The sequence below is a fragment of the Bos mutus genome, chromosome 25 (assembly GCF_027580195.1).
Source record: "Bos mutus isolate GX-2022 chromosome 25, NWIPB_WYAK_1.1, whole genome shotgun sequence".
NCBI lineage: Eukaryota > Metazoa > Chordata > Mammalia > Artiodactyla > Bovidae > Bos > Bos mutus.
The window spans coordinates 39,620,705-39,641,334 of record NC_091641.1 but is presented as its reverse complement, the minus strand read 5'-3'; the positions used below and the strand labels follow the sequence as shown (position 1 = coordinate 39,641,334).

Sequence of the window (20,630 nt, the reverse complement as noted above, 5' to 3'; positions counted from 1 at the left end):
CAGGGACCCCAGCCTCCAGGATGATGGAAGGGAGGGGCTAAGAGGTTAAAAGCACTGAGCCTGGGCCAGTGGGCTTAGCTTGGGCCCAGGGAGTCCTCAAACAGGCTGAGGAGGTTCCGAGGTTCAAAGGCGGGGAAGGTGCCCCGAGGGGGCTCTGAGTCAATGTCACTCAGGTCCAGAGCATCCCTGAGGGCAGGAAGAACAGAGAAGTGACTCAGGGCCAAGAGCTGCCCCCTCCCACCCCAGGACCCTGGGCCAGCTCACCTTGGCGTGTGCCTGCTCCGAGGGGCAGGGGAGCCACTGCAGGGGGTGGAGGTGCTGCTGGCAGCCCTGGCCAGAACGGCCTCTGGAGACAGCGAGGGCCTGGATTGGGGTGTAGGGGGTGGGCAAGACCAGCAGGCTGTGGAGGGGAGGGTAACGGAGCAGCAACGCCCACCTGTCCCTGGGCGGATCTGCCTGAAGCAGGCGGGGCTGGTGCCGGACAATGGGTGTGCGGTGGAGTTGAAAGAAGGGCTTTGACAGCTTCCAAAGTCCACCTGACTGCACACAAAGGCCACCTCTGTCCCTTAGAGCACTGAGGCTCTGACTGAGCTGACTGAAATGACCTTGTGGTAAATGAAGCTCATCTGGCACTCCGTCTGCTGTAATGTGCTCCCGGGGGTGAATGGCGTGAACCCTCCAGAGAGCTGCCTGCCCCGAGCATGTGCTTTCCTTTGCAGTAGTTTCTTAATTACGGCCTGTCACTTGGCCACCAGGCACCTGGGACTAAGGAATTACTCCTCCCAGGGAAGGGGCTCGCCAGGCTCTGGGGGTTTTGTTCCCCAGAGGAAAGATGACGCCTTGTCTTCGGGTGGCGGGGGTGGGGGCTGCACCGCCCGCCTCTCGGCAGTGCAGTGGGCCCTGTGCAGCCCCCCAGTGTGGCAGCACCCTCGGTGGGAGGCTGCCAGTTCTCTGCTCAGTACAGACCCTGCTCTGTGCACCAAGTTTAGAAAGAACTGCATTCAAACTAGGCCAGGCCACACCCCCACCAGCCTTGGTTTCCTTCCCGGGGCTTGAAGGCGGCCAGGTCTGTGGGTGCGTTCCCAGTTCACCACGCTGACGCCTGCCCCCCTCCCTGCCCTCAGCGGCCACTCCCGAGTCCTCACCCACCCTATGCTGTCGTCGTCCCAGGTGCTGGAGAGGCTGCGGTCCAGGAGGAGGCCACAGGGCGGCGACCCAGGTGGGGTGGCCGGCGGACCCGGGGGCTGCAGCCAGCTGGCGGGGTGCGCCAGCCCGTGCCAGAGCCAGCAGAGCAGGGAGAGCAGGGCCTGCAGGGACAGGGGCTCAGGGGAGGCCGGGCAGGCCCTGGGCAGGGAGCAGAGCCAGGCGGCCCATCACCCTCCCCCCTTACCTGCCACAGGGCCCAGCCTCGACTGAGAGCCTCGGCGGCCATGAACCACAGGACGCTCCAGGGCCGTGGCTGCCTGAGCACGGGCAGGGCCAGCAGGGCCTCGGCGGTGGCCCGCAGCTTGGGGTCAGGCTCCAGCATCGTGACGAGGACAGAACGCAGCTCAGAGGACAGCCCTGTCCCCGGGCAGGGCCACGTCAGGGGCAGGGCCTTGCACCTCCCAGCCCCTTGCCACCAGCCACCCCGACCCCCAGAGCCTGTCCTCCCTGTGGCAGACAGCCCCCCGGCCCTTGCCCCCCAACTCACCAGCCGTGAACTCAGGGGGCAGATAGCCCTGACGCAGCCGCTGCCAGCCCTCCCCACCGCGGGGCAGCTCCATGTTGCATGCCACCTCCAGGATGGTGAGGCCCAGGCTGGGGGACGGGGACAGAAGCGGGGCGGGGAGGGCCGTGAGATACAGAACCCAGCAACTCGGGTTGACCCCACGGAGAGGGCTGCTGGCCTCCACCGTGAGCCAGGGCCCTGGGGGAGGAGGGGCTGATGACAGGGACCACTTCGTGCAGCGTGGACATCCGGGCCAGCACGGCTCACACACCACCGTGGTGAGTCCTCCCAGCAGCCCCCGCCCCCACGGGACTGGCACTCTGGTTGCTAACAGTGACTTAACAGTGAGGCTCTCCTCGCCCTGTTGAGGTGACCAGGTGCTACTGTCAGGCAGGGGAGGGGTGACTGGCTTGGACCTTGGAACCCAGCACCTGGTCCAGGCCCAGCTTTACCGCCTGCTAACTGTGGACTTGGGGAAAGTCTCTCCACCTGCTGTCTGTTCCCCTGTAAATGGAGTAATACGGTCCCTCCCAGGGACCAGTGAATCACGCAAGGTGGCTCCTGAGGTTTCTCTACTTAGACAGCCTAACTCTCCAGGCCCTCTCGATTGGAAGGCGGGACCTCCATCCCCCTGAGGCAGGGTCTCCTGGCCTGAAACCAAGTCTTCCTGACTCTGGGCTGGGCTGGTGTCCCTCTGCTGACCACGCCCCACCCACCAGGAAGCCCCCCCAGCCCTCACCTGAACACGTCTGCTGCTGTCCCGTAAGAGCCCTGGAGCAGCTCGGGGGCCATGTAGCGGGGGTCTCCTTCCTGGGCCTCGCTAGTTCCCGACACGCCCAGCTCGACCAGCAGCCCGAAGTCGCCCAGCTTGCAGCGGCCCCGGGGTCCCAGGAAGATGTTGGCAGGCTTGACGTCCAGGTGGACCAGGCCCTGGCCGTGCAGGTGGGCCAGGGCCAGCAGAGTATCCCGCAGGTAGCCCCAGACCTGGGTTTCGGGCAGGCTGGCGCCCCAGGCCTCGCAGTGCTGCTGCAGGCTGGGCCCACACAGCTCCGTCTGTAGGTACAGGATGCCGCCCTCCTCCCAGGCTTGCTCCAGCCGCACACAGCGCGGGTGCTGCCCCACCTTCTCATGGCCACCCACCTCGGCCAGCTTGCGGGTCCGGTCCTTGGGGCCCCGGAACGGCGACATGGAGCGCTTCACTGCATAGAGCCGGCCGTCTTCCTTGGAGCGCACCTGGAAGGGAGGGGGCACAGGCACTTGGGACCACCCCGAAGTTCAGTTAAGATCTCAGTGTGCAGGAGGTGTCACGTGGCAGCCACTTTAGAGGACCCCCTGTGTGTGCAAGAGCAAAGCTGGACAAACCACACCACGTGCCAGTTTGCTGGAGACCCAGCGATGGAAGAGACAGGGCAGACCTCTAAGTACTGGTCCGGGAGGATGTGTTAGATGAAGAAGCTGCCTAGAGAATAGCAAGGCAGTGTGGTCTGCATGCAGCCTATGAAATGGTTTCGTCTTTATGTGGTCAACTCCAGAGAAAAGTCTAGAAGCAAGACTCCCACCTGACAATCATCTGTTTCCTCCAGAAAGGAGAGCTGACCTAGGGGTTCCTGTTTGTACTTTTTAACAAAATTGTCTTCGTGTAGTACTTGTGTAAGGAAAACTACATTTTAAAGTAAATATACATGATTGGAAAATATATTTTAAGGAACAAAAGGTGGCATGGAGGAGTTGCCTGAATGCTTGCGGCTGGAGGGAGATGGGGGCGGTGGTTCTGGCTCAGGGGCCAGGTGGAGCTGCCAAGACCCCCAGATGGCTGGCTCTGGGCAGGAGGAGATGGCAGGCAGGAGCCACCGCAAGGCATGCCAGGCTCTGGACAAGGGGAGAGTGTGTACTGAGGGGCCTCAGAGGGGCCTGTGTAGGGGGGTATGAGAAAGCAGCCAAGTCCAGCACTGAGGGGAGCCTGCCAGCCTGTGAGGGGGGCCGTCAGGGGAGGGTGGGGAGCAGGCTGCCTGGACACCCTCCCACCCTGGCTGGGGTAGGGTAGCCGCGGCAGGGGGGACCCCAGACAGACCCACAGAGCTGTCACCAACTCACCTTGAAGACCTCCCCATAAGAGCCGTGGCCCAGGCGGCCGAGCCTGTGGAAACTCTGCTGGAAGAAGGACTCCGGTCGCCTTGGGTCATACCCGGGGCTCTGCAGGGGCTCAGAGGCCTGGTCCCGGAACGACACCCGCCGGGCGTGGGGCTGATGCCAGCCTGGGGTCCGAGGAGGGAAGAGGCGGCTGATGGGGATGCTGCCCTTGGCAGGGGGCCGGGGTGGGAGGCTCCGGCTGAGCCCTCTGGGCCTCTTGAGGGAGAAGCCAGGTTCTGCATGGCGGAAGTAGGCTGGGACTGGGACGGGAGTGCCACCCAGGGGTGGCGGGGTGCCCTCGGCGGGCATGAGCATGTCCAGCACAGGCGCCCCGGGAGGCAGAGTATGGTGAGTCACTCAAATGGCGCTTGGTCCTGTGGCCCCAAAGAGGCTGCAGAAGACAGCCGCATCGACACCACACACACACTCCGCTTTAGGCATGGAGGCCGCGGCACCTCGAGCACCTGCAGGAAAAGGTATACAAATGAATGCCCTGTCACTGGTCCCCGAGGGTAGAAAAACACAAACTGAAAACCACAGCGTCCTGTCCTGGAGGCTCCCACAGCCCGACAGAGGTTAACCAAGGCAGGTTCTGAAGCCAGACCACCTGTGTGCACAGCCCTGCCTGGGTAGCCTTAAAATATCCAAGCTTTGGGAATTCCCTGGCAGTCCTGTGGTTGGGACTTGGCACTTTCACTGCCCTGGCCCAGGGTCCAATCCCTGGTCAGGGAACTAACATCTCCCACGCCACATGTGCTGTGCTGTGCTTAGTCGCTCAGTTGTGTTCGACCCCTTGCGATCGCATGGACTGTAGCCCGCCAGGCTCCTGGGGCATGGCCAAAAACATTAAAAAAAAAAAAAATTAAAACTTACAAAAAAAAGGTCCAACCTCTTCCGAGACTGTAAGGTAAAAATATTAACACAGGCCCATTACCCCTTATCTCCGATTCCAAAGGAAAAAAGAAAGTCTGAATTACAAATGTCTTTCTTGTTTCCTTTTTTGTGGTTGAGCTGCTAAAACTCAGTTAGTGGGGTTTCTTTCCAGCTCCATGTGGCAGAGGCTAAGCTTCCACTGAGTGTAGCAGAGAAACTGGGGCTCCCTTCTTTCACCAGCCACTCATGGGGCAGAAGCTCTAACTGAGCTGCAGGAAGCTGCAATACAGGAGCCCAGCAGTTCAAGTCCCAGCTCATTCCTCAGGAGAAGATCCCACACTGGCAAAGGCCAGCCAAGAAGCCTGGGGACTACTGCCTCACTCTCAGGCAGCAGTGATATTCAGAGACAGGCTCCACTGTCCATGCCCCCAGTTCAGAGATTCTGCCCAGGGGACAGGCAGGTCAGGAAACAGAGAGCTCCAAAGCTCTCTCTGCAAAAAACTGACCTGACTAGTAACAGAGTATGAGAAGTTCAAGCCTAAAGGTACTCTTAAAATCAATGGAGGCTTTGCTAATAAGCAATTAGCAGGAAGCTGGTACTTCCGTTAGTGCTATTGGCTGAACCACAGGCCAGCTAGTGTACCAGATAGAACTATTGGAAAGATATAGCTAAGATGAGGCTTCCTGGGGTCAGAACAAACTTAAGTCTGGAACTCCAAAGATACCCCTTTAAAGTCCAAATTTGATTTGATCAGTCTATGGAGCAATTGATGCTCCAGGGCATTGTCAAAAACAATAGAGCAATCAGCCAGCAACTGGTGGGGCCTGACAGCTGGGTATGATCAGGGAAGAGACAAACAGAGCACCCCTAAAACCACTAGTGTCCCAGGGTGACTGTGCACAGGCCCAAGGCCAGGGCCTCTGAGGAGCAAAGTCAAAGGCTTCACATTGCAGAGGAAAGAGACATCACTGTTGTGGTCTGGCTGGTCACTAAACGAACAAGCAAATAATCCCAAGCCCCCAGATGCAGAGTGAGGAACCAATCTAAAATGTCCAGTTTTCAACAACAAATTACAAAGTATATAAAGACATAGGAGAGTGTGACCCATACACAGGAAAAAAACACAGCAGAATCTGCCTGTGAGAAAGACCAGATGTCTTTAACAGACAGACTTCACAGTTGTTCAGTTGTGTCCGACCCCCTGGACTGCGGCACACCAGGCCTCCCTGTCCTTCACCATCTCCCGGAGCCTGCTCAAACTGATGTCCATTGAGTCGGTGATGCCATCCAACCATCTCATCCTCTGTCATCCCCTTCTCCTCCTGCCTTCAATCTTTTGCAGCATCAGGGTCTTCTCTAATGAGTTAGCTCTTCGCATCAGGTGGCCAAAGTATTGGAATTTCACCTTTAGCATCAGTCTTCCAATGACTATTCAGTGTTGATTTCCTTTAGGATTGACTAGTTTCATCTCCTTGTAGTCCAAGGGACTCTTAAGAGTCTTCTCCAACACCACAGTTCATAAGCATCAATTCTTTGGCACTCAGCTTTATGGTCCAACTCTCACATCCATATATGACTACTGTAAAAAGCGTAACTTTGACTATATGGACCTTTGTTGGCAAAGTAACGTCTCTGCTTTTTAATACGCTGTCTAGGTTGGTCATAGCTTTTCTTCTAAGGAGCGTCTTTTAATTTCATGGCTGCAGTCACCATCTGCAGAGATTTTGGCGCCCCAAAAAATAAACTCTGACACTGTTTCCCCATCTATTTCCCATGAAGTGATGGGACCAGGTGCCATGATCTTCGTTTTCTGAATGTTGAGTTTTAAGCCAGCTTTTTCACTCTCCTCTTTCTCATCAAGACACTCTTTAGTTCCTCTTCACTTTTTGCCATAAGGGTAGTGTCATCTGCATATCTGAGGTTATTGATATTTCTCCCAGCAATCTTGATTCCAGTTTGTGCTTCATCAAGCCCAGCATTTCATATGATGTACTCTGCATATAAGTTAAATAAGCAGGGTGACAATATACAGCCTTGAGGTATTCCTTTCCAATTATGAACCAGTCCATTATTCCATGTTGGATTCTAACTGTTGCTTCTTGACCTCCATACAGGTTCCTCAGAAGTCAGGTGATGTGGTCTGGTATTCCCATCTCTTTAAGAATTTTCCAGTTTGTTGTTATCCATGCTTTAGAATAAGCAATGAAGCAAGCCACTATAAATGATGTGCAGAGAACTAAAGGAAGCCATACTTCAAGCAAACACGATGACAACATCTCAACTAAGTAGAGGATATCAATAATAAGATAGAAATTATAAAAGAAGCAAATGCAGAGTTGGAAAAGTACAATGTAACTGAAATGAAAAAAAAATCACCTAAGGGGTTTGAAAGTAGATTTGAACTGGCAGAAGAAATAATTAGTGAATTTGAAGATAGATTGATAGGAATTATGCAATCTGAAGACCAGATGAAGAAAAGGGAAACAAGCTGCAGAGAAATATAGGATAGCATTAAGTGAAGAAAAGTTATGACAAACCTAGACAGCATATTAAAAAGCAGAGATATCACTTTGCCAACAAAAGTCCATATAGTCAAAGCTATGGTTTTTCCAGTAGTCATGTACGGATGTGAGAGTTGGACCATAAAGAAGGCTAAGCGCCAAAGAACTGATGCTTTCAAACTGTGGTACTGGAGAAGACTCTTGAGTCCCTTGGACTACAGGGAGATCAAACCAGTCAATCCTAAAGGAAATCAACATTGAATATTCATTGGAAGGACTAATGCTGAAGCTGAAGCTCCAATACTTTGGCCACCTGTTGCAAAGAACCTACTTAATGGAAAATACACCAATGCTGGTAAAGATCGAGGGCAGGAGGAGAAGGGAGCGGCAGAGGATGAGATGGTTGGATGGCATCACCAACTCAATGGACATCAATTTAAGCAAACTCCAGGAGATAGTGAAGAACATGGAAGCCTGATGTGCTGCAGTTCATGGGGTCTCAAAGAGTCAGACACAACTTGGTGACTGAACAACAAAGTGAACCAACATATGCATGATGGGTACACCAGAGAAGAGAAGAAGCTAGAAAAATATGGATTACAACTTCCCAAATGTGATTGTAAAAATAACCAAGAAGCTCAATGAACTTCAAGTAGGATAAATGGAGATACACACACACTGAATCAAAAGTGCCAAAAACCAAACATGAGGGGAAAATCTTGGGAGTAGCAAGAGGAAAATGACTCATTACTGAAAAAGCCCACCCTGCCTTGACGTAAGGATGGACATGAAGATCAGTCGAATAGAAATGAGAGTTCAGAAATAAACCCTCACACTTAAGGAGTCGATTGATTTTCACAAGAGTGCCAAAAGAATTCAGTAGGAAAGAAATAGTTTTTTCAATAAATGGTGCTGGAACAATTGGGTGTCTACATGCAATACGCATTTAGAAGAAAAATCCGACCCAGCTTATTCTTCCTTCTAAGTATAAACATTCGTATAGAAATACTAATGTATTTGATTATGAGATGATGTCCCAGATGCATGAATGGGTAGTGTTACATATGTTGGTTGGTTGATTGGTTTAGTTGCTAAGTTGTGTCCGACTCTTGAGACCCCATGGACTGTAACCCGCCAGGCTCCTCTGTCCATGGGATTCTCCAGGCAAGAATACTGGAGTGGGTTGCTATTTCCTTCTCCAGGGAATCTTCCCGACCCAGGGATTGAACCTGGGTCTCCTGCATTACAGGTAGATTTTTTACCAACTGAGCTATGATGTCTTACATGCACCCTATTAGCTTTCTAAAACTGGAGACATTATAGAATTTAGACATTTAGTCCAGGACACACACCTGGACTCAGGGGCTTGTGGACCTGTAATGCTGGCTTCATGGAAGGCTTAGTCTAGCATCTGGTATGCAGATCCCTCAGTTCAGTTCAGTTCAGTTTAGTCGCTCAGTTGTGCCCGACTCTTTGCAACCCCATGAATCGCAGTACGCCAGGCCTCCCTGTCCATCACCAACTCCCGGAGTTCAGTCCCAGACTCACGTCCATCGAGTTAGTGATGCCATCCAGCCATCTCATCCTCTGTCGTCCCCTTCTCCTCCTGCCCCTAATCCCTCCCAGCATCAGAGTCTTTTCCAATGAGTCAACTCTTTGCATGAGGTGGCCAAAGTACTGGAGTTTCAGCTTTAGCATCATTCCTTCCAAAGAAATCCCAGGGCTGATCTCCTTCAGAATGGACTGGTTGGATCTCCTTGCAGTCCAAGGGACTCTCAAGAGTCTTCTCCAACACCACAGTTCAAAAGCATCAATTCTTCAGCGCTCAGCCTTCTTCACAGTCCAACTCTCACATCCATACGTGACCACAGGAAAAACCATAGCCTTGACTAAACGGACCTTTGTTGGCAAAGTAATGTCTCTGCTTTTGAATATGCTATCTAGGTTGGTCATCACTTTCCTTCCAAGGAGTAAGCGTCTTTTAATTTCATGGCTGCAGTCACCATCTGCAGTGATTTTGTAGCCCAAAAAAATAAAGTCAGCCACTGTTTCCCCATCTATTTCCCATGAAGTGATGGGACCGGATGCCATGATCTTCGTTTTCTGAATGTTGAGCTTTAAGCCAACTTTTTCACTCTCCTCTTTCACTTTCATCAAGAGGCTTTTTATTTTTAGTTCCTCCTCACTTTCTGCCATAAGGGTGGTGTCATCTGCATATCTGAGGTTATTGATATTTCTCCTGGCAATCTTGATTCCAGCTTGTGCTTCTTCCAGCCCAGCGTTTCTCATGATGTACTCTGCATAGAAGTTAAATAAGCAGGGTGACAATATACAGCCTTGACGTACTCCTTTTCCTATTTGGAACCAGTCTGTTGTTCCACGTCCAGTTCTAACTGTTGCTTCCTGACCTGCATACAGGTTTCTCAAGAGGCAGGTCAGGTGGTCTGGTATTCCCATCTCTTTCAGAATTTTCCACAGTTTATTGTGATCCACACAGTCAAAGGCTTTGGCATAGTCAAGAAAGCAGAAATAAATGTTTTTTTCTGGAACTCTCTTGCTTTTTTCATGATCCAGCGGATGTTGGCAAACAGATCCCTCAGTATCTGTTATATAATGCTCTGAGTAGTAATTGAAAGAATACACAAAAGACAGTGGTCCCATGGGTATAAATGACTTTTCTGTTGGAGTAGAGAGGGCTATTGTGTGGCTATAATGTTATAATTGAAAGAAAAGAGGGGGGAAAGAAGAGTCTAATCTTGAGAGGAGCCACAGTGTATCAAAAGGAGTCCATACTCAGCACAGGGGGGTGAGTCAGTAACTGAAACTGGAAGGAGCGGTCATCTGAGGGTGTCCTCCAATGCCTGAGTAAGTGAGGGGTGAGGGGAGGGACCCCACGAGGGCTTGCATGGAGAACTCACCCTGCAGTCTGTGGGGACGCTCCCTCTGCCTCTATCCATCTCAGGAATCCTATCCCAGAGTTTCTCAAAGTGAGGGACCAGGGTGTCAGGACCCCGTAGGGTGCTCGTTCAAAGTACGGCCTCCAGGCCTTAAACCAATTCTCACACCATCCCACAGTACTTAAACGTTCTAGCATGGCCAAACAGCTTTGGGGGTGGGGGAGGTAGGAGAAGTTGGGGCTCCCGGTGAATCCAGGGCGGCCCGAAGCAGAGGCCAGGCCGGGATGACCTTTCAGGGGCCTCACCCTCTCAGTGGGTAGGATGCCATCTGCTGACCACCGTCTACCGCACTAGACTGTGAGTTCCTCCAGGGCAGGGCCGAAGCTGATTCACCTCCGTGGGCGTGGGGAAACCCTGGCGAACAGAGTGGAGTAGACCTGCTGTCATGGGGGAGGAGCTTTTCTTGGGGAGGGCAAGTAAAGGAGGAGCAGTCGCCGGGGTAAGGGGCTCCCAGCAAGGGGGATAGGGAGGCCCGGCGAAGGAGGCAGGAGCCTCTAGAGGGGAAGTGGGCGGAGCCGGCCGCGCAGAGGGGGCCCAAGGAGGGCTGAGCAGTGGGGTTGGGCTGGCCCAGGGAGGGCTGGGCTGACGGAGGGGTGAGGAGGGAGGCGGGAAGGGGTTGGGGGTGAGGCAGATCCAAGGAAGGCCAGTCAGGGGGACTAAGAGTTGTTCGGGAGGCGGCAGAAGGGAGGAGAGGGCGGTCCCTTCCGGGAACCCTCAGGGCCGAGTGTGGGCTCACCTGAGGCGGGTGGGCGGGGCGCAGCTCAGCAAAGTCCCAGATTCCGGGTCAGCGGAAGGCGCGGGAGACCTCGGGGCGGTCAGGCGGGCCGCGGTCTTCGGCCCACCGCTCCCCACACCCGGGCGGGGGGACTCTCGAGGGGGAACGGCCCGTGAACGCGCGCGGACCCAGCTCGCGCCAAAAATTCCAAACCGGCCTCGAGGCCCCGCCCAGGAACGCCTCTTACCCCTACCGCCTCCCCGATGCGGCCTATCAGAGGCGCCCAGCCTGCTGGGGCTCCGCCCCAACGTCCCTGCGTGCGCGTCGTCGACGCCGTGCCGCCAGCCCAGCGCTCTTATTGCGCAGGCGCTAAGTCTCCTTAGCCGGGGCGGAGGAGGGTGGCTACGCGGTGCGGCTAGGAGGCTGAGGCGCCACGCGGGGTCTGAGGCAGCTGTTGGGTCCCTCCTGCCTGGCTCCCGGGTCGCCAACTGACCTCCAGACCTCCGTGCCGGCACCTACGGCCCTCGCTGGGCTGGCTTAGTTTTTGCATCTATAAAGGGAACGGTCACTGTGTTTTTTGCCCCTGAGGTGTAGCCCCAAGAGGCGGTCTCTTGGGGGCTGGACAGGAAGTCTGCTGCCTCCGGGGTTTTGTCGCGGTCGAGTGCCTTGGGGCTTACTGTACCCTCCTCATACCTGCCGTGCACCGACCGCACTGGGGCGATCGGGCTGCCATTCCCCCATTCCTCCACCCGCCACACACACACCCTCCACCCGCTGAACAAGAATGAACCAGAAAATTCTGCCTCTTCCAAGAAGCCTCCCTTCCTCCAGGTCTCAGCTACTTCGGAGGCAGCCCTTCCCAGTCTTTGGATTTGGGACTTATGCGCAGCTTAAACCTCTCTCAGCCTCTTGGCCTAATGACCTTGGGAAGGCACTCTGTCTTTCCAAGCTTGGGACTTAAGTCCCTTCTGTCAAAATGGAACTGATGACGCTTCCTTCAGGGAACTGGGGGTTCAAATAAGATGATCCCCTTAAAGTTCTTAGCAGCGGGACTTCCAGAGCAGACGCTGATTCCTAACTAGTGACTGGGAGTTGCTTCTTCTTTCACCTGACGGGACTTTTTAATAGGATCAAGGGAGTCAGGCTTCCAGGCCACAAGGCTCCCCATCTGGTCATGTTGTAGCCACGCATTCCGGGAAAGAAACTCATTCAGAAGGACAATGCAGATAGTGCAGTGCAGTTTATTACACCGGCAGGCCCAAGGGAGAGTCTCCTTTTAGCCAAGGACCCCAACCAGTTTTTGTGAACACCTTCTCTGATGGCTCAGAGGGTAAAGCGTCTGCCTGCAATGCGGCAGACCTGGGTTTGATCCCTGGGTCGGGAAGATCCCCTGGAGAAGGAAATGGCAACCCACTCCAGTAGTCCTGCCTGGAAAATCCCAGGGACGAAGAAGTCTGGTGGGCTACAGTCCATGGGATCACGAAGAGTTGGACACAACTGAGCGACTTCACTTTCACTTTATATACCCTAAGTGTATAAGGTTCCCTGAAACTAGTCTGAACAAAGGAAAAAGATACAATCAAAGTTAACCCGTGTTAACTATCTAGGCCTTAAGCCTAGGTAGTTAACAGTGGACAATTATCAATAGGCCTGTGGTCATACCCCAATAAGCATAATAGAATGTATGATTCTATTCGGTTACACAGATAATTAGGATTAGGGTATTCTTTTAGGCGATGGAGAGCCCTGGGTCTCTTCCTTCCAGGGGCCTGGTTTTCCAGTTGGTATGTCATTTCCATAGATATTAGGCATATAGCTGAAAGTCCACTGTCTGGCCCAAGATAGAGTCCTGCTTTTAAGATAGAGCCTGTTCTGTTTCCTCCTTCATTCCCCCCTCTTGATGCTCTTAACTCTTAGTATCAGCATCACTTATAAGGCTATATTGCACCCTGGCTCTCTGACCGCCAATGTGGGAGAACAACACCAACCTTTGGGTTACAAAGTTCATAATACATTGTGAAATGCAGGGTCCACAAAGCAGAACTATCAAGGCAACTATAACAATGGTAAATATAGTTTTCCACCAATCACCCTTCACCCAAAATAGTACCGAACTCCAGAAAGGAATGTTTTCATTTGACATTGCTTTTACCTGGGTTTCTTTTTTTGTTTTTTCATCTAAAGCAGTTGATACATTGCCAGATAAATCAGGAATGTATACACAACCTTAATTATAGCACAGGTCCCTCCTTGAGCAGCTGTGAGCATGTCCAAAGCCATTCTAATTTGAATTACCGCTTCTGTTACTTTTATGAAACGGGTGTTTACATAATATGTAACCCCATGACCGGAGTCTATTGACTGTAGATCTGGCTTATACCTAGAGAGCAGGGATAGATTATGATTGACAAGAGAAAGGAAAGTCTCTTTTTGTTGTCCCAGAAAAGAGCAGAGTGGTTTAAAATCTCCTTGGCGGAGCGGTGACACCCACCAAGGAAGTCCATCCATCATAGACAGAGGCATAGCCCCACATACCGAACAGTTGGAGGTATTGTGGAAGTCCACATAGGAATGTGCATGTTGATGAGAGCGAGCAGCAGGAGTTGATTATGCGGCTTCATCCTTAAAGGGCTCGTCCGGGATCTTCTTTTTTTTCTTAAGGATGATCTTGGTCTCTCAAGGGTCAGTGGGGTCCCTCTGCGCAGTCCACTCAGTGTTTTCTGGGTCTGCGTGGTATACTCTTTTCACCCTCATATGATAGATCCAAGGGGCAATACCTGTAACTTTAACTGCAGTAGAGGTAGTTAGAATAACAGCATAAGGGCCCTTCCACTGAGGGGCTAGTGAATCATGTTTCCAATCTTTGACCCATACTTGGTCACCAAGCATAAACTCATAAATCTGTTCCCCAAAGGGGAACAGCACCCTTTCTTGTACAAACTTAGTTACTTGATTTATTACCTTATCCAGTTCCATCTGCTGTGAAATCCTATCCCCACCCTTACCTGAGGCAAATTTGTTGACACCTGTTTTATTATGGGAGGGGCCTCCCATACACATCGTGTAGAGAATAGCCTTGGGACTGTGGGATCATCCTGAGTTTGATCAGAGCCATCGGGAGCAAGTCCACCCAGGAGCAGTCAGTCTCTCTGATGCACTTGGAAAGTGTCTCTTTAAGTGTCCGGCTGGTTCGTTCCACCATCCCAGAACTCTGGGGCCTATATGCACTGTGCAGTTTCCATTTGATGTTTAAAGTTTTGTTTTCTTGTTGTACTAAATCAGTCTGGTCCAATGCTGGAAGGAAATCCAAATCTGGGAACTATTTTCCTAAGCAGGCACCGGGCTACTTCTGATGCTCTTTCTGTCCCGGTAGGAAAAGTTTCTACCCATTCCAAGAACGTACCAGCAGGTACATACCAGCGGATAACGGTAGTGTCGGTGAGGTTTCATTTCAGTGAAGTCCACTTCCAAGGGTGTTCAAAGGGCAGCGTGCCTTTCAGCTGAACCCCTGGAGGTTTTTGTCTGTGCTGAGAGGCAGCATTAACCTGTGAGCAAGCAGTGCAGTCCAGAGATTCTGTCCTGCATAGGGAATAGAGGTGGGGAACCAAGAAATATTTTTTAATTAGCTCTTCCAGTTTATCATGGCCTAGGTGGGATGCTTGATGTGTTTGACTTAACAGAGTGGGTGCCAACTCCTCTGGTACCAATAATTTGCCACTTGGCAAATCCCACCATCTCTTTTTCAGTCTTGATGGCCCCCTTCCGCTTTGGCAAGTTGGTTTTAGGCTTCAGTGTATTCCAGCGTTAGCTCAGGCATCTCCGCCACTATGAGAGCTTTAATAGGGGCTTCACTTGTCACCCCCAAGCCCTCGGCTGCTTGTTTAGCAGTCTTATCTGCCAGTCCGTTTCCCTGAGCCTGGGGGGTATCCTCTTTTTGATGTCCTTGGCAGTGTATGACTGCAACGCTTTCTGGTTCCCAGACAGCATCCAATAGGGTCAGAATTTCTTCTTTATTTTTAACGTCCTTTCTGTTGGCTGTCAAAAGACCCCTTTCTCTTTATATAAAACCCCATGTACATGTAAAGTAGCAAAAGCATACCTGGAGCCTGTGTAAATGTTTGTCTTCTTACCTTTTGACAGCAGGAAGGCCCGGACTAGAGCATACAGTTTGACCCGTTGAGCAGACCAGTGTGATGGCAGAGAGCTAGCCTCAACATGGTTTCTTCCATGTCTACTGCATATGCCGACAGTCATTGTTCTTGTTTCAACAGGCTGGTGCCGTTGGTGTACAGGACCCAATCTGGGTCCAGGATTGACTGGTCTCTCAAGTCAGGTCTGCTGGCATAAACTTCTTCCAGGATTCCTTTGCAATCATGTGAGACCCACTTTCTCCCAGAGGAAGGAGAGTGGCCAGATTCAGGGCCCGACGAGGCTCAATAGTAACATGGGGGTTCTTACATAACAGTCCTGGGTATGAGTAATCCGGGGTGTCAACAACCGTTTATGAGGGTCCTCTTGCAGGAGACTGTTGACCTCATGCGGGACTTTTACGATCAAATCTTGGCTCAAAGTCAGCTTGGTTGCCTCCCGGACCAATAAGGCAACCACAGCAACTGCCCGTAAGCATCCCGGCCACTCAGTGGCAACAGGACATAAGCCACAGGCCTGTCCCACGCCCCCATAGTCTGGGACAACACTCCCATAGCCACCTTGTCCTATTCAGTCACTCATCTCACACGCTAGTAAAGTAATGCTCAAAATTCTCCAAGCCAGGCTTCAGCAATACGTGAACCATGAACTTCCTGATGTTCAAGCTGGTTTTAGAAAAGGCAGAGGAACCAGAGATCAAATTGCCAACATCTGCTGAAACACGGAAAAAGCAAGAGAGTTCCAGAAAAACATCTATTTCTGCTTTATTGACTATGCCAAAGCCTTTGACTGTGTGGATCACAATGAACTGTGGAAAATTCTTCAAGAGATGGGAATACCAGACCACCTGACCTGCCTCTTGAGAAACCTGTATGCAGGTCAGGAAGCAACAGAACTGGACATAGAACAACAGACTGGTTCCAAATAGGAAAAGGAGTATGTCAAGGCTGTATATTGTCACCCTGCTTATTTAACTTATACGCAGAGTACATCATGAGAAACGCTGGACTGGAAGAAGCACAAGCTGGAATCAAGATTGCCGGGAGAAATATCAATAACTTCAGATATACAGATGACACCACCCTTATGGCAGAAAGTGAAGAGGAACTCAAAAGCCTCTTGATGAAAGTGAAAGAGGAGAGTGAAAAAGTTGGCTTAAAGCTCAACATTCAGAAAACAAAGATCATGGCATCCGGTCCCATCACTTCATGGGAAATAGATGGGGAAACAGTGGAAATAGTGTCAGACTTTATTTTTCTGGGCTCCAAAATCACTGCAGAAGCTGACTGCAGCCATGAAATTAAAAGACGCTTACTCCTTGGAAAGAAAGTTATGACCAACCTAGATAGCATATTCAAAAGCAGAGACATTACTTTGCCAACAAAGGTCCATCTAGTCAAGGCTATGGTTTCTCCAGTGGTCATGTATGGATGTGAGAGTTGGACTGTGAAGAAGGCTGAGTGCCGAAGAATTGATGCTTTTGAACTGTGGTGTTGGAGAAGACTCTTGAGAGTCCCTTGGACCGCAAGGAGATCCAACCAGTCCATCCTAAAGGAGATCAGCCCTGGGATTTCTTTGGAAGGAATGATGCTAAAGCTGAAACTCCAGTACTTTGGCCACCTCATGCGAAGAGTTGACTGATTGGAAAAGACTGATGCTGGGAGGGATTGCAGGCAGGAGGAGAAGGGGACGACAGAGGATGAGATGGCTGGATGGCATCACTGACTCGATGGACATGAGTCTGAGTGAACTCCGGGAGTTGGTGATGGACAGGGAGGCCTGGCGTGCTGCGATTTATGGGGTCACAGAGTCGGACACGACTGAGCGACTGAACTGAACTGAACTGAAAGAGTAAACGGCTTAGCAAGGTCTGGCAGGCCCAAGGCAGGTGCTGACGTAATTGTACCGGATTTGAGTTCTATTACCACCAGGACTTGTTTTTGCAAGCCTGACGGGGCGTAGCGGGTGGGGGGCTCGTTGTGGTGGTTGTCTTCTGCCCAGACCTCAGGAAATATGTTGAATTCTCTCTCTCCACTGTTTAGCCTGTCCGGTTTCCCTTCCGGGAGATCATGCAACCTCCATTCATCTTGAGGGGTTACCGAGAGGAAGAGTAAATAGGTGGTTGAGCCCACTCGAAGAGTGGGTCTTTCGTGGGGGGAAAGTCACTTGTGCCCCCAATTTAGACAGCAAGTCTCTTCCCAACAAGGTACTGGTCATTCAGGGATGTATAAAAATTCATGAGTCACTTGGTGACTGACATTTTTGGGGTAGGCTTGAGACACAAAGGCTGCATTTATCACCATCTGAGACCCAGCAGCCCCTGGATCTATTGGCGTATAAAGTATACTGGCTTCGCACAGTCTTTCGTAGAACTCAGAGTGTGATTCTTTCCCTCTTTGAATCACTTCAGAGGGTTTTGCCATACTCATAGGTTTTGGGGTCCCGCCCTGAGGCCTTGTAAAATAGCCGCCCAATATCTCTCCAGGTGGCCCCTCCCTTCCTCTGTGTTACAGTCTCAATTGGGCCTCTCATCGGGGTGGCTAGTTCTGCCCACCGCTGCAGGTCTGCAATACCCTCAGGTGCCACTGCTTTTAACCATTTTCTGGCCTCAGTTAGGATCCTGTGTCTGTCCTCAGTGATGAAGAGAGAGACTAGAAGTTGGATTATGTCATCCCATGTAGGGCAGTGGGTTCGAAAAATAGTCTCCATTGGCCTAATCTTGTAATAATAGGCTACGGGGGGCTGATGGTAGTGGCCATCTGTCCCCTGAACTGGAGGCTGCTGTAACTCTCTGAGGGGCATTTGTAGTGGGGCCCTTTCCTCTGGCTCCTTAGTGGAGCACAGCCTCTGTTTGATTCTGGTGTCTCCTTTTCCCTTCCTGTCAGTACTCACCGGGAGAGACGGGTATAGCTTGGGAAGTTCAGCTGGAGGCGGATCCTGGAAGTGTTGGCCAGAGGCTTCTGCCACCGGCATCGGAGCCTGCCGAGGTGGCGGCTCTATGACCTCCGGGAGAGCTGGTGGAGGAGCAGTGGCTGCTGCAGGAACTTCACCTGGCCCTGGATCGGGCATTACGGTGGCCTTGGGTCCTGGCGGTGGGCACATCATCATCCAGTATGGGGGAAGGGCAGGTCATCCTTGTCCAAATCCTGCCAGATCCCAGAGGGAGAAGGGGGATCATCATGTCTTCACCTGCTAGTCAGCACGGCCGAACCAGAACACCACGTGGTCCAAGACTGTTTCTCCCTTAAAGTCTGTTCTGCCTTGGTGGGCTTGATCAGGTGTGGATGAAAACACAGATGGGTTAAATATCCCACTCCAGAAAAGCCAATTCATACTCACTTATGTATCCCCCTCCTTGTAGCCTGACAATTTTGAGGGGGTCAAGAATTTCACAGCAGACGGGATACCTCCTAGGGGAGGCTAGAATACAAGCACACGAGGATCAAGTTTCTTCTCCTAAAAATCCCCTGGTGATTGCTTGGTAATAATTTTCCCCAAGACAGTGTGGACACACCTCTGAATAACCTTCACAAATTTCCTTCCTAAGCCCTAACATGCTCGTTGACCTGTGTACCAAGCAATCGCTGCCACCTGCATATTCCAGGCTTCTGTGGGTCCGTACCCCTTCCAGTCCCTCCCAGGGGGGTGATCAGGCCCCCTCTTCCACCTTCCGGGTGGGTTCCTCCTCACCTGAGCGCTCAGTTCCCCTGCTGCCGTCCACTACCTGCTAACATGAAAGGTCCGGGTGTTGAGAAGCAGAATCCTTCCTGAAGGACAAGGCACCTTTCCCTCTAGAAAATTCAAGCCGCAAGGCCTCGGAGTAGTCCCAAATGGGACTTATCTCCTCAAAGTGAGGAGTTTCCCGGCCAAGGCACCAAATGTTGTAGCCACGCATTCCCGGAAACAAACTTACTCAGAAGGACAATGCAGATAGTGGAGTGCAATTTATTACACTGGGGGGCCCAAGGCAGAGTCTCCTCTTAGCCAAGGACCTCAACCAGTTTTTGTGAAAACCTTATATACCCTAAGTGTATAAGGTTCCTTGAATCTAGTCTGAACAAAGGAAAAAGAAAGATACAATCAAAGTTAACCCGTGATCATATGCCTTAAGCCTAGGTAGTTAACAGTGGACAATTATCAATAGGCCTGTGGTCATACCCCAATAAGCATAATAGAATGTATGATTCTATTCAGTTACACAGATAATTAGGGTATTCTTTTAGGCGATGGAGAGCCCTGGGTCTCTTCCTTCTGGGGGCCTGGTTTTCTAGTTGGTATGTCATTTCCATAGATACTGGGCATATAGCTCAAAGTCCACAGTCCGGCCCAAGATGGAGTCCTGCTTTCAAGACAGAGCCTGTTTTGTTTCCTCCTTCAGTCAGATTTCATTTCCCACCTTATTTAGTTCATTTGTGGATCAAGTCCCCATGTCTCTGAAAGGTCATGGACTGCAGGGCTGCCCGATTGCTGTGGTGTGCCCCCGTTCAGGGAACACTCTCCAAGCCATAGACTGGGACTGGAGGCCTGGCATCCTGGGTTGGGCCCAAGACCCAGAGCCTCAGCCAGCTGCAGCTCCCCTCCCTGTGCCCTTCCTTTGCATTAGCATATCTGGCAGTCACAGCCCTTGTCCCTCAGGCTGAATCCCTGCTCAAGAGCCCAGGTGTGTCCCCCGGAGACCCAGGGAGCTGGCAGGCCCCTCCCTCTCCAGCTGTCATCCCCTCTGCCAGCCCCACCTCTGGGAGTCCTGGACTCGGTTCCTTTTCCTCCTTCTGAAAAGTCTAGTTCACAATGACTTAAAAATATCTTTTTTAAGTTCAAAATGTGCTTTCTGTGGAAGTGTGGAAGGGCTAGAATATAAAGTTAAGTACAGATAGCACAGGCCATGGAGTCAGGGAATTTAGGGCTCTGCCCCCCACAGAGGCTGTGCAATTGTGGGTAAGTTGCTTCATGTCTCTGGGTCTGTTTCCACATTTTCATATTTCCCCATTTTAGGGGAAAATAATCATAGTTCCTACTTCCATGGGGTGTGAAAGTGAAGTTGCTCAGTCATGTCCAACTCTTTGCGATCCCATGGATTGTAGTCTACCAGGCTTCTCTGTCCATGGGATTTTCCAGGCAAGAGTACTGGAGTGGGTTGCCATTTCCTTCTCCAGGGGATCTTCCTGACCCAGGGATCGAACCCAGGTCTCCTGCATTGCAGGCAGATGCTTTACCCTCTGAGCCACCAGGGAAGCCGTGGGGTGTATGAGCACTAAAAGAGAAAATGCGTGTGAGAAAAGGACAGTCAAGCACACAGTGGGAACTTACTCACTCTTAAATAACAGTTAACACTCCCTCATGTGTCTGCGTGCTAAGTCACTTTAGTAGTGTCCAACTCTGTGATCCTATGGACTGAAACCCACCAGGCTCCTCTGTCCATTGGATTCTCCAGGCAAGAATACTAGAGTGGGCTGACATGCCCTCCTCCAGGGGATCTTCCCTGACCCACGTCTCCTGGGTTGGCAGGGGGTTCTTTACCACTAGCGCCACCCCAGTATTTTGTAGTTTTCAAAGCAGCTGCCTGGCTCAAAAGGAGGACCCAGGAGAAGAGCCG

At 51.7% G+C, this 20,630-nt stretch overlaps 1 protein-coding gene across 2 annotated transcripts; it reads right to left on the bottom strand.

Moving 5' to 3' along the window:
• Positions 1–48: 48 nt before the first annotated feature.
• PKMYT1 (protein kinase, membrane associated tyrosine/threonine 1) lies at positions 49–11,114 on the bottom strand. 2 transcript variants are annotated; one of them, XM_070362273.1, is made up of 9 exons: positions 10,910–11,114; positions 10,419–10,527; positions 3,806–4,305; positions 2,451–2,944; positions 1,694–1,800; positions 1,391–1,563; positions 1,150–1,307; positions 265–363; positions 49–186 (listed from the first exon to the last, which is right to left on the bottom strand). In XM_070362273.1, exons 3-9 carry the CDS (start codon positions 4,154–4,156, stop codon positions 75–77), a joined length of 1,494 nt encoding a protein of 497 aa, XP_070218374.1. In that variant the 5' UTR covers positions 4,157–4,305; positions 10,419–10,527; positions 10,910–11,114; the 3' UTR covers positions 49–74. The 2 variants fall into 2 exon arrangements, with proteins under 2 accessions (XP_070218374.1, XP_070218373.1); XM_070362272.1 differs by lacking the exon at positions 10,419–10,527.
• Positions 11,115–20,630: the final 9,516 nt, after the last annotated feature.